Source organism: Bufo bufo, chromosome 2, assembly GCF_905171765.1.
Source record: "Bufo bufo chromosome 2, aBufBuf1.1, whole genome shotgun sequence".
In the NCBI taxonomy this organism is placed as follows: domain Eukaryota; kingdom Metazoa; phylum Chordata; class Amphibia; order Anura; family Bufonidae; genus Bufo; species Bufo bufo.
The window spans coordinates 176,537,347-176,553,966 of NC_053390.1; the positions used below are offsets into that span (position 1 = coordinate 176,537,347).

Below are 16,620 nucleotides of genomic sequence, written 5' to 3' on the forward strand. Positions count from 1 at the left end.
AGCCCCTGATCACCCCATATAGACTCCCTGATTACCCCCCTGTCATTGATTACCCCCCTGTCATTGATTACCCCCCTGTAAAGCTCCATTCAGACGTCCGCATGATTTTTACGGATCCACTGATAGATGGATCGGATCCGCAAAACGCATCCGGACGTCTGAATGAAGCCTTACAGGGGCGTGATCAATGACTGTGGTGATCACCCCATATAGACTCCCTGATCACCCCCCTGTCATTGATTACACCCCTGTCATTGATCACCCCCCTGTAAAGCTCCATTCAGACGTCCGCATGATTTTTACGGATGCACTGATAGATGGATCCGATCCGCAAAACGCATCCGGACGTCTGAATGAAGCCTTACAGGGGCATGATCAATGACTGTGGTGATCACCCCATATAGACTCCCTGATCACCCCCCTGTAAAGCTCCATTCAGACGTCCGCATGATTTTTACGGATGCACTGATAGATGGATCCGATCCGCAAAACGCATCCGGACGTCTGAATGAAGCCTTACAGGGGCATGATCAATGACTGTGGTGATCACCCCATATAGACTCCCTGATCACCCCCCTGTAAAGCTCCATTCAGATGTCCGCATGATTTTTACGGATGCACTGATAGATGGATCGGATCCGCAAAACGCATCCGGACGTCTGAATGAAGCCTTACAGGGGCATGATCAATGACTGTGGTGATTACCCCCCTGTAAAGCTCCATTCAGATGTCCGCATGATTTTTACGGATGCACTGATAGATGGATCGGATCCGCAAAACGCATCCGGACGTCTGAATGAAGCCTTACAGGGGCGTGATCAATGACTGTGGTGATCACCCCATATAGACTCCCTGATCACCCCCCCTGTCATTGATTACCCCCCTGTCATTGATTACCCCCCTGTAAAGCTCCATTCAGACGTCCGCATGATTTTTACGGATGCACTGATAGATGGATCGGATCCGCAAAACGCATCCGGACGTCTGAATGAAGCCTTACAGGGGCGTGATCAATGACTGTGGTGATCACCCCATATAGACTCCCTGATCACCCCCCTGTAAAGCTCCATTCAGATGTCCGCATGATTTTTACGGATGCACTGATAGATGGATCCGATCCGCAAAACGCATCCGGACGTCTGAATGAAGCCTTACAGGGGCATGATCAATGACTGTGGTGATCACCCCATATAGACTCCCTGATCACCCCCCTGTAAAGCTCCATTCAGATGTCCGCATGATTTTTACGGATGCACTGATAGATGGATCGGATCCGCAAAACGCATCCGGACGTCTGAATGAAGCCTTACAGGGGCATGATCAATGACTGTGGTGATTACCCCCCTGTAAAGCTCCATTCAGATGTCCGCATGATTTTTACGGATGCACTGATAGATGGATCGGATCCGCAAAACGCATCCGGACGTCTGAATGAAGCCTTACAGGGGCGTGATCAATGACTGTGGTGATCACCCCATATAGACTCCCTGATCACCCCCCCTGTCATTGATTACCCCCCTGTCATTGATTACCCCCCTGTAAAGCTCCATTCAGACGTCCGCATGATTTTTACGGATGCACTGATAGATGGATCGGATCCGCAAAACGCATCCGGACGTCTGAATGAAGCCTTACAGGGGCGTGATCAATGACTGTGGTGATCACCCCATATAGACTCCCTGATCACCCCCCTGTCATTGATCACCCCCCCTGTCATTGATCACCCCCCTGTCATTGATCACCCCCCTGTCATTGATCACCCCCCTGTCATTGATCACCCCCCTGTAAGGCTCCATTCAGACATTTTTTTGGCCCAAGTTAGCGGAATTATTATTATTTTTTTCTTACAAAGTCTCATATTCCACTAACTTGTGTCAAAAAATAAAATCTCACATGAACTCACCATACCCCTCACGGAAACCAAATGCGTAAAATTTTTTAGACATTTATATTCCAGACTTCTTCTCACGCTTTAGGGCCCCTAGAATGCCAGGGCAGTATAAATACCCCACATGTGACCCCATTTCGGAAAGAAGACACCCCCAGGTATTCCGTGAGGGGCATATTGAGTCCATGAAAGATTGAAATTTTTGTCCCAAGTTAGCGGAACGGGAGACTTTGTGAGAAAAAAATTAAAAATATCAATTTCCGCTAACTTGTGCCAAAAAAAAAAAATTTCTATGAACTCGCCATGCCCCTCATTGAATACCTTGGGGTGTCTTCTTTCCAAAATGGGGTCACATGTGGGGTATTTATACTGCCCTGGCATTCTAGGGGCCCCAAAGCGTGAGAAGAAGTCTGGTATCCAAATGTCTAAAAATGCCCTCCTAAAAGGAATTTGGGCACCTTTGCGCATCTAGGCTGCAAAAAAGTGTCACACATCTGGTATCGCCGTACTCAGGAGAAGTTGGGGAATGTGTTTTGGGGTGTCATTTTACATATACCCATGCTGGGTGAGAGAAATATCTTGGTCAAATGCCAACTTTGTATAAAAAAATGGGAAAAGTTGTCTTTTGCCAAGATATTTCTCTCACCCAGCATGGGTATATGTAAAATGACACCCCAAAACACATTCCCCAACTTCTCCTGAATACGGCGATACCACATGTGTGACACTTTTTTGCAGCCTAGGTGGGCAAAGGGGCCCACATTCCAAAGAGCACCTTTAGGATTTCACAGGTCATTTACCTACTTACCACACATTAGTGCCCCTGGAAAATGCCAGGGCAGTATAACTACCCAACAAGTGACCCCATTTTGGAAAGAAGACACCCCAAGGTATTCCGTGAGGGGCATGGCGAGTTCCTAGAATTTTTTATTTTTTGTCACAAGTTAGTGGAAAATGATGATTTTTTTTTTTTTTTTTTTTTTCATACAAAGTCTCATATTCCACTAACTTGTGACAAAAAATAAAAACTTCCATGAACTCACTATGCCCATCAGCGAATACCTTGGGGTCTCTTCTTTCCAAAATGGGGTCACTTGTGGGGTAGTTATACTGCCCTGGCATTCTAGGGGCCCAAATGTGTGGTAAGGAGTTTGAAATCAAATTCTGTAAAAAATGACCTGTGAAATCCGAAAGGTGCTCTTTGGAATATGGGCCCCTTTGCCCACCTAGGCTGCAAAAACGTGTCACACATCTGGTATCCCCGTACTCAGGAGAAGGTGGGGAATGTGTTTTGGGGTGTCATTTTACATATACCCATGCTGGGTGAGAGAAATATCTTGGCAAAAGACAACTTTTCCCATTTTTTTTATACAAAGTTGGCATTTGACCAAGATATTTATCTCACCCAGCATGGGTATATGTAAAAAGACACCCCAAAACACATTCCTCAACTTCTCCTGAATACAGAGATACCAGATGTGTGACACGTTTTTGCAGCCTAGGTGGGCAAAGGGGCCCATATTCCAAAGAGCACCTTTCGGATTTCACTGGTCATTTTTTGCAGAATTTGATTTCAAACTCCTTACCACACATTCGGGCCCCTAGAATGCCAGGGCAGTATAACTACCCCACAAGTGACCCCATTTTGGAAAGAAGAGACCCCAAGGTATTCGCTGATGGGCATAGTGAGTTCATGGAAGTTTTTATTTTTTGTCACAAGTTAGTGGAATATGAGACTTTGTATGAAAAAAAAAAAAAAAAAAAAAATCATCATTTTCCACTAACTTGTGACAAAAAATAAAAAATTCTAGGAACTTGCCATGCCCCTCACGGAATACCTTGGGGTGTCTTCTTTCCAAAATGGGGTCACTTGTGGGGTAGTTATACTGCCCTGGCATTCTAGGGGCCCGAATGTGTGGTAAGGAGTTTGAAATCAAATTCTGTAACAAATGACCTGTGAAATCCGAAAGGTGCTCTTTGGAATATGGGCCCCTTTGCCCACCTAGGCTGCAAAAAAGTGTCACACATCTGGTATTGCCGTACTCAGGAGAAGGTGGGGAATGTGTTTTGGGGTGTCATTTTACATATACCCATGCTGGGTGAGAGAAATATCTTGGCAAAAGACAACTTTTCCCATTTTTTTATACAAAGTTGGCATTTGACCAAGATATTTATCCCACCCAGCATGGGTATATGTAAAAAGACACCCCAAAACACATTCCTCAACTTCTCCTGAATACAGAGATACCAGATGTGTGACACTTTTTTGCAGCCTAGGTGGGCAAAGGGGCCCATATTCCAAAGAGCACCTTTCGGATTTCACAGGTCATTTTTTACAGAATTTGATTTCAAACTCCTTACCACACATTTGGGCCCCTAGAATGCCAGGGCAGTATAACTACCCCACAAGTGACCCCATTTTGGAAAGAAGAGACCCCAAGGTATTTCGTGATGGGCATAGTGAGTTCATAGAAGTTTTTATTTTTTGTCACAAGTTAGTGGAATATGAGACTTTGTAAGAAAAAAAAAAAAAAAAAAAAAATCATCATTTTCCGCTAACTTGTGACAAAAAATAAAAAGTTCTATGAACTCACTATGCCCATCAGCGAATACCTTAGGGTGTGTACTTTCCGAAATGGGGTCATTTGTGGGGTGTTTGTACTGTCTGGCCATTGTAGAACCTCAGGAAACATGACAGGTGCTCAGAAAGTCAGAGCTGCTTCAAAAAGCGGAAATTCACATTTTTGTACCATAGTTTGTAAACGCTATAACTTTTACCCAAACCATTTTTTTTTTTTACCCAAACATTTTTTTTTTATCAAAGACATGTAGAACTATAAATTTAGAGCAAAATTTCTATATGGATCTCGTTTTTTTTGCAAAATTTTACAACTGAAAGTGAAAAATGTCATTTTTTTGCAAAAAAATCGTTAAATTTCGATTAATAACAAAAAAAGTAAAAATGTCAGCAGCAATGAAATACCACCAAATGAAAGCTCTATTAGTGAGAAGAAAAGGAGGTAAAATTCATTTGGGTGGTAAGTTGCATGACCGAGCAATAAACGGTGAAAGTAGTGTAGTGCCGATTTGTAAAAAAGGGCCTGGTCTTTAGGGGGGTATAAACCTGTGGTCCTTAAGTGGTTAAAGGGTTTATCTATGAAAACAAAAATATCTGCAGTGTGTTGTAAATTGATTTATAAAAAAAAAAAAAGGGTCATACTCACCTTACTGGTCCCCCTACCACTCCCGTTTCGAAGGCACCTGGTCTCCCAAAGATCTCCACTTCCTGCTGCATCAATGACGTCTCAATGCAGGGATAAGTGACTGCTGCAACTAGCACTGATCTGTGCGAAGGAATGATGCCATAGAGTTCAGTTTTTAGATGTAGCAGAGTTTAGTATGTCAGATGTAGCTTTGAGTCTGTGTCTTGGTTAGATGTAGTAATGTTGCAGCAGGCTCAGCTCTACAACAACCCAAAGGAGACCAAAATAGTGTTCTCTTGGTCTTTGTTGGGTTGGTATAAATTTATTATGCTTCTATTTTTCTTGTATTGAATAGTATCATGGACTATGATATTCCATACAAAGGTACATGGTAAAAAATTGGAAGACGTGGAGAGTTCTTCCTGTCTTATACCGCCCTCTAAATTTGATGCAATCGCTCCTTTGACTGATGATGCCATTTTATTATGGGACCACAAAAATGGTTTTTTGTCAGCAGCACATTGCCAGGAGGTAATGTTAGATGAGATATTCGTTCAACACCTCACAACCATTGAAAACCATTTAAATAAAAGTGATAATGAGTGCCAATCAATTTATGGATAGAGAATCTTCCAGTATAGTAGAGCGGGAATTCCAATCCTGCACCTCCTATTCTGATGAGGATCACCCTGCTGATGTACCCATCCCTGTGCATCCGTGTTGTAAACTGAGATTAGTGTTCCATCCCATTCAGGATTTTTATTGTTCTGTGATTATTGCTACAGAAAGCAAGTAATGTGTTAAATTTTAATGGCATAGAACAAAATAATTGCAAAATAAAAAGCATGGGGGGGGGGGGATTTATCACTCCATGCACTCAGTCAGACTCCAGATTTATAGGTGAGGCTTCTTTAAAAAGTTATATGAAAAAAAAATAAAATAAAAAAAAAAAAAAAAGGTGTAAACTCCCAGCAGTACAAGGTTTGTGTAGAATAACTGGAGTCACATACAACATAACTGGATGTAACCAACGGCGTGCAACAACTTGGTACTCCAGCAAGACTACTGCAAAACTGACTCCTGATATTACCCTCATGATGAATTTCCCCCGATGTTCCATGAATATTGAATTTAAAAATAAAAACCCTTCCGAATGGAGGTGTCCTTTTCAGAAACCTTACCATTGTCATTGCTGTTATCCATTTTTGTAACTTATTCTCTATTTCTTTTTGCCTGGGAAATGGTAAAAATAATGTTCATCTGGGTACTGCCTGGACATTAACCAGGAAGGTGACCTCTTAGGCTGGGTTCATACTTTATTATTGGCTTGCCAGTTTGTTCGTTGTGTGCCTACCATCCTCCTATTTTGAGTAGGTATACCACTTTGGCAGGTGGTTGGCACAACTTCAAATGTTGGCATCAAGAGGGACCAGGAAGTTAAGGCTGGAGGGGCACCTGGGAAGTAAGACTGACAACTGTGGGGGGGGGGGGGGGATGTGTGAGTAGTGTTTTTTTTTTTTTGTTTTTTTTTTTAATCTGCCTGTTCATCTTATGAAAGAGGAAGAAGATCTTTAGTAGAGCACTGTCTTCAGTATATTTCCTTTTACACTGTGGGCACTGCTTACAAGATGGGTGTTGTTCAAGTGTCTTGAGGTTTTCTTTTTTCACCTGCATGTTCTGTATCTGTTTCTTCTGCAGGATGACTGCCTAGTGAAGGTCTGGTACAATACTGAAAGCTGGCACTCAGCTGTTAATTCTCCGGTTACCAGCCCAGAGAAAGAAGGTCAAGGAGAAGTGGATTTCTCTTTTATCTACCTTGCTCATCCTCGAGCAGTGACTGGGTTTTCTTGGAGAAAGACAAGTAAATTCATGCCACGGTCAGTGCATTTATAAGGCATACAGGACTGATCTTCTGATTTGCACAGGAGTTCACTCTTTGTAGTTCATTATGTTACAGTTTTGAGATTAAACCTATTCGGTCTCCAGAAATAAAGGGGCAGTGATGGTCAGTTCGCAGTGTTCACCAGTGAAAACATGCGGGCTGCCATCTTTAGTAAGGTAGACTCACCCATCCAGCGATGCACAGGTAAGCCTTTTACCTGTGCATGTGCCGGGAGCCGGTCTGAAATCAAATGCAGTCAACGGGAGCAGGCAGTTCCGAGAACAGCCCGATGAAGGCCCCCGGCGGCTGTTCTCGGAACTGCCTGCTCCCGGTGACTGCATTTGATTTCAGACCGGCTCCCGGCACATGCACAGGTAAGGGCTTACATGTGCATCGCTGGACGAGTGAGTCTACCTTACTAAAGATGGCAGCCCGCATGTGTTCGCTGGCGAACACTGCGAACTGACAATCACTGTAAAGGGGTCGTCCCAAAATGACAACTTATCTGTCCATAGGTTTACTAGAATTGAGGGTCTCATGTCCCACATTTGACTGAAGCGGCAGCTGAGGGTGCACACTACTGATCCTTTCAAACTGTATGTGACTCCCTAACATGAGACCCCAGTCACATTTTCAGGTTTTAGGTTTGGTCTCCTCTACTTTGCAGACGGTCTGAGCCCCAGTTAAGCCAATCGTACAGACTCCTCACAGCGCCATTCATTGGTATGCTACTCTACCTGAAACTGCAGTTTAGTCCCATTCAAGTAACACAAGCTCGCAGCTTTGATTTTTCCCTGCGTTCTCCTGATCATAGGGAGTACCTGGGTTCCACACCTATCAAATATACATTGATGGCTTAACCTTGAAAACCATTTTAAGCCAAAGTAACGAGTATATATATATCCAGGAGAAAACAATCTTTTCCCTTTTATATTTCTCCATGCCACGATTTTGAGAAAATTAAAACATGTTAAATTGTGCTAAGTAACAAATATTAGGAGACTTTGTAAAAAAAAACAGTGACCTTCACCCTTTATGGGGGGGGGGGGGGGGTTTCTTGATATGCTGAAGTTATACTAATGACTACTGGCACTGGATGGCTACACATTGTGTTACATATTGCATTTTACACATTAGGTATCTACAAAACTAAGTTTATGCCAGAGATTTCTGTGTGATTTTTCTTTGCAGCAGGTCAGTGAGTCCCGACAAATCTTATTCACGTGCATAGAGCGTTCCTAGACAAATTGTCCACGTGTGACACTAGGGAATTACCTCCTTATAATTCTGCCAGTCACAATGTATTTTATGGTTCAGTAGCTCTCACTGAGAACAGTACATTGTATATTGATGTGCAGTCCCAGCTGTAATTTGGATGTGAATCAGAAATCTCTAGACTTGTGTGCAGGCAGAGGGAACCGAGGCATGTCCGCACTGATCTGTACAAGCAGGCCGCAGTTCTGAAAACGCGCCGGGTACAGGGCTCAAACATAGGCAGCTGCATCAGTTTTACTATATTACAATCACACATCCCTTTAGGAATTTTTAGCTTTGCACAACGATTAAAATTGACTCCTAAACATAAAAAAAATAACTTTTTTTTTTTTTTTTCCTCCCCACAGATGCTCTGTATGTAATGTTCTTCTTACATGCTGCAAAGACAATGTCTGCCGGCTCTGGGCAGAGACATTGCTGCCCAATGACAGCCTTTTATATGGCGATGGGTTTAGCCAAAAAACCGAGTCAGACGGCTTAAATAATAACTTCAAAAGAAATCCATCGAGTAAAGAGCGAGTGCAAAGTGCACTGGAGGTGAGAACTGCAGTTATCTAAGTCAGGTCTGTCGCGTTTTTATTTCCTTTAGCGCAGATCTGTAAAAGGGGAAATTCGCTTGGAAGCGGTCTCGTTACAAGTTAGAGGCCCACACAAAAGTAGTACCGTATATACTTGAGTATAAGACGAGTTTTTTGGCACATATTTTTGTGCTCAAAAAGCCCCCTCGTCTTATACTCGAGTCTAGGTCTGTCTTAGCTCCGGTAATAGCAGGCAGTGCGGGGGGCGGCGCTCACTCACTGACGTCACGCACCTGTGCCGCCTAGTGGGAGCAGGCGCGTGACGTCAGTGAATGAGCGCCGCCCCCCCGCACTGCCTGCTATTACCGGAGCTAAGACAAAGTAAGTTATCCAAATAATCCGAGTAAAGAGCTCAGCAATGAGCAATGATTAAAGTTAAAGTACCGGTAGTTACTGATTCGTTTATAAATATACTGCTGTGAGCGTCGGGGAGGGGGATCTGTGGATGGCACTGTAGGGGGATCTGTGGATGGCAGTGCCATCCACAGATCCCTCTACAGTGCCATCCACAGATCTCCCCCCCTCCCCTAAACAGTGCCATCATGGCACTGTTTAGGGGAGGGGGGATCTGTGGATGGCACTGTTTAGGGGGGATCTGTGGATGGCACTGTTTAGGGGGGATCTGTGGATGGCTCCCTGTATTTAATGCAGAGTGTGTGTGTATATAATGCACACACTCTGCATTAAATACAGGGAGTCAGAGTCAGACTCCCATCAATCTGAGTCACCCTCTTGCAGATGTGAGTATATAATGTAGAGTGTGTGCATTATATACACATACACTCTGCATTATAGCTGCATTTCCCACCCTAGTCTTATACTCGAGTCAATAATTTTTCCCAATTTTTGGGGGTAAAATTAGGGGCCTCGGCTTATATTCGGGTCGGCTTATACTCGAGTATATACTGTATGTTAACAAAGTGGCTACAAACATATCATCCAGGCCGTGCAAAGTTAGATCCTAAGTGTGTATGTATATGACCAAGGGAAGGGAGCCACTATATAGTCCCTTTACTTATACTACTGATTTAGCAAAATGTGTCCGTTTAACGTAGATGGTGTATCTTGCTATAATGATGTATTTTGCAATAACAAAGGTATATACTGTATGTGCGTCTTCAGAAAGGCTTAAATCAATGGAGCTTTCTTTGACTATACTATTTATAATTCCTGCTGCTACAGTTGGAGTTGAAGGGGTTGTCTCAAGAACAATATTCTACTTGTTGCAAACCAGCGGCTGGATCTAAAAACTTCTCTAATGGCTTTTAATTAGATGTTTAGTATAACCACTGAGTTATTCAATAAAATGCGTCTGTTTACTGCCCCCTGCTGTTCAACATTGCTGAGGTAGATGTACATGCTCAGTTCCATCCTTCAACTTCCACCAGCTTTATATACTGTTAGAAGCTGTGCCAGTTACAGGGCGAGAGCTGCAGCAGAAAGGACATGCCCCTTGACATGTGACAGGAAGGGGCCTGCAACAGAAAGGACACACCCCATGAGCTGCCAGCCTGCAGAGCCATTGGAACAATGAATGGGCAGAGCTCCCGATCCCGATCGCACAGGGCAAAGGCATGTTCAGGAGTTCCGGTGACGTATTGGGCTGCCAGGTGGAGGCTTCCACCCAACAGTGAGCCCGGCAACGTCACTGGTGGGGATGAGCGAATCGACTTCGGATGAAACATCGTCGTTTCGCATAAAACGTTTCACATAAAACTTCGTTCTAATACTGTACGGAGCAGGAGCTCCGTACAGTATTAGAATGTATTGGCTCTGATGAGCCGAAGTTATTGCTTCACAAAGTCTCGAAAGACTTTGCGCAATAACTTCATAAAATTAATTTGTACTGTAAAAAAACATTTACTAAACTCTTTATTTTATGAAGTTATTGCGCAGTCTCGCGTGACTTTGTGAAGCAATAACTTAGCCAATACATTCTAATTCTGCACGGAGCTCCTGCTCCATACAGTATTAGAACAAAGTTTTATGTAAATCGACTTCGGATGTTTCATCCAAAGTTGATTCGCTCATCCCTAGTCACCGGCTCTGATGAGCGGGCTTTAGCGCTGCCCTAGCCTGTACAACGGCTAAGGCAGCGCTGAAGCCAGCCCATCAGAGCCGGTGACGTCACCGAACATACTGCTGGGTGGAAGCCTCTGCCCGGCAGTGTGTTATTGTAAATAAAATAAAAAGCCCTTGCCCTGCGCGATCCTGCGTAGGGCAAGGGAGAGCATTGGAACATAAAATGCTCCGATGCTAACATCAGAGGGCTGCCTAGGTGAAATTCTGGGTATGTCCGGATTCAGCTCTGAACCCGGACAACCCCTTTAACTTTAGCCGAGTGTTGGAGCTGTTCAACACATTGCACAAGCTCAGGAGACCTCAAGAACCCCAGCTCTCTCTGCCCTTACCCTTGCCGCTGATTGGCAGCTTTCCTCCTATACATCATATAGGTAGAAAACCTATGAGGTTAGTTATTCTGCGTGCTGAATAGTGAAACATTTTAAATCAAAAAATTTTCATTTCCCTATTTAAAACAGTTAATAAAAGTAAGTTATATAGTGCGCTCCAAGAAAATAAGCCTTCACACAACGGAAAAATAAAAATGTTATGGCTATGGAATGCAGAAATTAAAAAGTTCCTGTGGGCCTTACTGGTACTTTCATGTGTTCACATGTACTGTTGATTTACTCTACAATGAATGGGTTGTCCATTAGAAAAGCCATCACCTGCTCACAGGATGGGGAATAAGTGTCTGATCTGGAGGAATCTGACTGCTGGGCCCTTGTCGGTCACAAGAATGGGGCCCTGTGTTCCCCCATTTGAATAGAGCAGCGGTCACACATGCTTGCTGTCTCTCCATTCAACTCTATGGGACTGTCGATAGCTGAATGTTTGTACTTGGCCGTCTCTAAGAGCCCTATAGGGTTGAATGGAGCAGAAGCATGCATGTGTGGCTGACACCCCATTTATACGGGGGGGGGGGGGCGCAGGGCCCCATTTTTTATGATGGGCAAGAACCAGCAGTGGGCCCCCCCCCCCCCCCACTAATCGGGCACATATGTGTTTGTAATGAATATGATAGGTTTGCTATAAAGCACTGTGAATAACTGCTTGCACTTTCCTATGCACAGTTGAATCTGAGGCATTTTCGCAGAGGAAGGAGACGGTCTTTAGCATTGGTGGCACATACTGGATATCCTCCTCACCAGCATGACGCTCATGAGGTTCATCGGAATACACCCTTCCATGGCAATGCACTTTGTCACTTTCACATTGCTGCCAGCATTAATCCAGCCACAGGTGAGATGTGCGCAGTAGTCGTAAGCCGGATCCGTGTGCAGAATTTACCATTCACCACTTGGAAATGTTTTACCCGCTTCTGTCCTTGTAGAGAGATTTTCCAAGTACTGTATTTCTCCAACATCTAGAGCCTGCGGAACGTGATTTATCGCTAGATTGTGCAGTGATCACCATGCTTTAATATAGGCATCATTGACTGCAAGATAGTGAGACACTCTCCATTGTTTGCAGTGATCTCAGGCTTGTGTGCAGCTTTGGACAGTTCTTGTGCTAATGTCCCATCCAGATGCAGGTTGGATCTTTTGTGGTGCGTGGTGCAGGAGGAGACTTTTCCACATCATGTTCTTCAGACCTGCTCTGAGGTTGCATTGCCGATCACTTCAGAGCCGAGCTGTTGCTACTCCACAATAATAGCCCTTTCAGATGCAGCAGATTTGTAAACTGACGATGAGAAGCAGCATCGCCTGGTCATATGTGGGTCATTTAAATACTAGACCATAGTGCAAGGTTTATGAAAGTAAAGTCTGTCAGTATTTTTTTTATTAAGTTCCTTCTTGTAACATTTTATTTCCACAGACATTCCTCTGCTTCCTTCCATATCATCAATGAGTCTTGGAGAAACTGAAGAAAACAATGGCCCTTTTGTTGTACATTGGCTAAATAACAAGGAGTTGCATTTTTCCTTGTCTATGGAAGTCTTCCTTCAACAACTGAAGAAGAGCGTCGAGCAGCAGTCTTCAGAAGCTAATACTGACGAAACCAACCAGGTGGAAGGGAATTCAGATGAAGGTTTGTGCTGTATTTGATAGGCATTGGTCCTGTCCCAGTATTCATTCTGAAACAACCACTGAATATTGCACTTCTGAGACTGGTAATTGATCCCACACCCTCAACATGTCAAGCTGTAATAAGGATGCTAGGGAGGCTCATCCCCGTCTGCCACTGGCTGTCCCCCCCCCCGACACCGGATGTTTTCATCTGTGCACGGGGAGAAGTAGCAGTGGCGGTGTGGGGAGCCAGGTAAGTATATTCATTGCGATGGGCCCAGCATATGGGAGAGCATTTTATAGTCTTGAATAAGCCCTTTAAACAGAACCTATCACTGTCAATGCAGTTGTCAGCCAATGACAGACGGGGGCGGGGACAAGCCTCCCTAGCATTACTCACAATGTTCAGCGTGGGGGGCCCGGCATATGGGGGGGCTTTTTTATAATCAAAATGCCATTTAATAGGTAAATTAAAGGGATAGTGTCCTCATAGACATACTATGCAAGGGGCATATAGAAAAGTGTTGCTAATATGAAAAAAAATCCTTTTTATTTCATTTTAGATTGAGAAGCACAATTCAGATATCATAGGGGTCACTTATTAAGACCAGCGTTTTAGACGCTGGTCTTAACCTCTGCCCTGGCGGTGGAGCCGCCAAAGTTTTGTAGAGGCGCCGGCTACGGCACATCCACCGCTGGAGTATTCTACGCCTTCCTTGCTGTCTAGAAGATGTTCACTTATTTCAAGAAAATTGAGTCCTGCATTTTTGGGAGCTATTTTTGTCATTTAGAGAGTTAAAGTCCAGTTTCTTAAATACTGTGCTGCTACTTTTCTGCTTGTTCTGGCTTAATGTACATATCTGAATAAAATATTCTCGTGCTCATTACAGTTTCTCTTGTTTGTCTTAGAAAATGATGATATTGGGGAAACTGATAAGAAAGTGGGCACCGAAAAGAAAGAGGTGACTGGTGAGAAGGCCGTGACAAATGCTTCCCAAGTTTCCTTCCCATCATCTGTTATTGATCATGAAATAGAATTCCTGCTGTCAGAATGGAACAAGAACCCAGACATGTTGTTTAGTATTCATCCTGTGGATGGCTCTTTGCTTGTATGGCATGTCGATTGGCTGGATGAATATCAGCCTGGCATGTTCCGTCAAGTGCAGGTATGTTCGTACTGAATTCACTTTTTGTTAGAGTTCTAGTTATTAGAAGACTTTCCTGCTTTCACTCTTTTTTTTTTTTAATTTTTTTTTTATTAGGTGTCTTTTTCATGTAGAATTCCAGTAGCATTCCCAACCGGAGATGCCAATTCTCTTTGCAGGAGTATTGTGATGTATGCCAGCACGAAAAATTTAGAGTTGGCTATTCAGCAGGGCAAACAAAAGCCCTCTGGTATGGCACATTCATCTTCAATGCTAATATCCGCTGGACAGACCAAAGCATCCAGCAGTCTGAAACTGAGCATTTTCACCCCTAATGTCTTGATGATCTCCAAGCACGCAGATGGGTCGCTAAATCAATGGCAGGTTAGCTTTGCTGAGGAGTCCGCCTTTTCAACCGTGCTCAGCATTTCTCACAAGTCCAGATACTGTGGTCATCGCTTTCACCTCAATGACCTAGCCTGTCATTCCGTGCTGCCCCTACTGCTGACAACCTCTCATCACAACGCTCTGCATCCAGTAGAAGACAATGGGGTCAGAGAGTCTCCTGACTCGTCCCGTGGAGATTTTAATTGCAATCAAAATGAATCAGATGTAGACAAAACCTGGCAAGACCCAAATGCAGTGTATAGTGAACTCATCCTCTGGAGGGTGGACCCTGTTGGACCCCTGTCTTTTTCTGGTGGCGTTTCCGAGCTGGCTCGTATTAATTCGCTTCACGTTTCTGCTTTCTCAAATGTTGCCTGGCTCCCAACTCTTATACCAAGCCACTGCCTAGGTGAGCACTCTTATTTATATCCCATTTGAAGAATTATTACTAGTTACGTCGGATCATTATCTTTTTGTAATATCTATTCTTGCAATAAAATTACAAATTCTTGCTGAAGGTGTCGTTTAACCCTTTCATTACCTGGGCTTTTTTGAGCCTTGATGCCCAGAGAAAATTGAGCATTTTGGAATGGTGCATTATAAATGGGATTATGTTTTACCTTTATTTCTTAGTGTGCCAAATATTTTAATTTTTTTCTCATTATTTTCCAGTTTGAAGTGAATATTTTTATTGTATCAGTCTTATGTAATGAAGCATGAGCAGAAACAAATAGTTTTCTTGTTATTTTATACTCTTTTATAAGGTTGTTCAATAAATAATTTTACTCCAAATATAAATTCCCCCTCATTTTCCTGTGCGTAGTGCTATCAGACTACATAAAATGGTGAGGACTATACCATGAGAGCATTATTTGGAGTTGAGACAGGCAGGAAAGGGTTAATAACAGATTTAGGTAAATGTATGTTTATACTGTATACCTTTCTAACTTTCACACTAGACATGAGGAGAGAGGATTTTTTTTTTATGGCACAAACCCTGTGAAAATTTGTGGCTACAATACATTTTTCCTGTGATCGCCATGATGGTGATCACATCATCAATTGGGTCCTGATGATGTCCCCAGGACCAGAGGCTTAGTATTGTCAGGATCTGGGTGTTGGGTGTTGCTGTGGGGGCACATCAGAAGCAGAAGAATGGATGTAAATATATGTCGACTCTGCACAAAGCCCAGTACATGTGGACATATATTTACAGTGGGCGCTCAACTGGTTAAAGCAAAAAAGGGAGATTTATCAAATGTCTGCATTTCAGGAACATACTGCAATTCACCGAGTGCATGTTTCGTTGCAAGTGATGGCCAGAATTTAAGATTGTATCAAGCGGTGATTGATGCCAAAAAGCTACTGTGTGAGCTGTCCAACCCCGAGATCTCAGTAAGTAGTGACTGTCCTGGGTAAATAATTCAGCCTAAGGGTCCGTTCAAGTGTTTTGTGGTCCGCAAATTGCAGATCCGCAAAACACAGACACCGGCCATGTGCGTTTTGCATTTTATGGAACACATATGGCCGGCACTTTAATAGAAATGCCTTTTCTTGTCCGTGTTTGCGCATTCTATTTTTTTGTGTGAACAGAAGTGCGGATGCGGACAGCACACTGTGTGCTGTCCGCATCTTTTGCAGCCCCATTAAAAATTAATGGGTCTGGATTTTTTCCGCAACCATTTTGCGGACATGTGAATGGACCCTTAGGCCAAGATAGAAGACATGCAAATGTGATCTTTTCCTCATTGCATCATGAAAGTGGCCTTGTTATTAATATTATAATATTCCTTTTCAGAAATACGTTGGGGAGGTTTTCAACATCATTAGTCAGCAATCTACTGCTAGACCGGGATGCATTATCGAGCTGGATGCCATTACCAGCCTGGTAAGCTTTGAAAGATGAACATCAGTGCATCCACTACTTCAGATGCCCAATTGAATTTCTACTCATTTAAATTATGTATTTTTTGCTTAGAACGGAAGAAAAACACAGCTGTTACATGTTTTTCAAGAAGACTACATACTGGGAAATCTAAAGAAAACAGGGTCATCTGGAATAAGTGGTCTTCTTTCAGATTCTGGTAATATGCTTTTTTTTTTTTTTGTGGTTTAGGTTGACCATAAGAAGGCTCTGGTCACATAATGTTACTTGATGTCTCATAATGGAGTCTGACCACCAACGAAGGCTG

At 43.3% G+C, this 16,620-nt stretch overlaps 1 protein-coding gene across 2 annotated transcripts in view; it reads left to right on the plus strand.

Moving 5' to 3' along the window:
• The window catches only part of DMXL1 (Dmx like 1), a 162,070-nt gene that overhangs the window by 47,195 nt on the left and 98,255 nt on the right, over window positions 1-16,620 (plus strand). For both annotated transcript variants that reach the window (XM_040421671.1, XM_040421670.1), the window contains exons 8-16: window positions 6,790-6,968; window positions 8,596-8,785; window positions 11,961-12,129; window positions 12,706-12,918; window positions 13,806-14,062; window positions 14,159-14,837; window positions 15,702-15,823; window positions 16,227-16,316; window positions 16,407-16,512. In XM_040421671.1, the coding sequence (XP_040277605.1) occupies window positions 6,790-6,968; window positions 8,596-8,785; window positions 11,961-12,129; window positions 12,706-12,918; window positions 13,806-14,062; window positions 14,159-14,837; window positions 15,702-15,823; window positions 16,227-16,316; window positions 16,407-16,512 (2,005 nt within the window). The remainder of the gene's footprint in view (window positions 1-6,789; window positions 6,969-8,595; window positions 8,786-11,960; window positions 12,130-12,705; window positions 12,919-13,805; window positions 14,063-14,158; window positions 14,838-15,701; window positions 15,824-16,226; window positions 16,317-16,406; window positions 16,513-16,620) is intronic.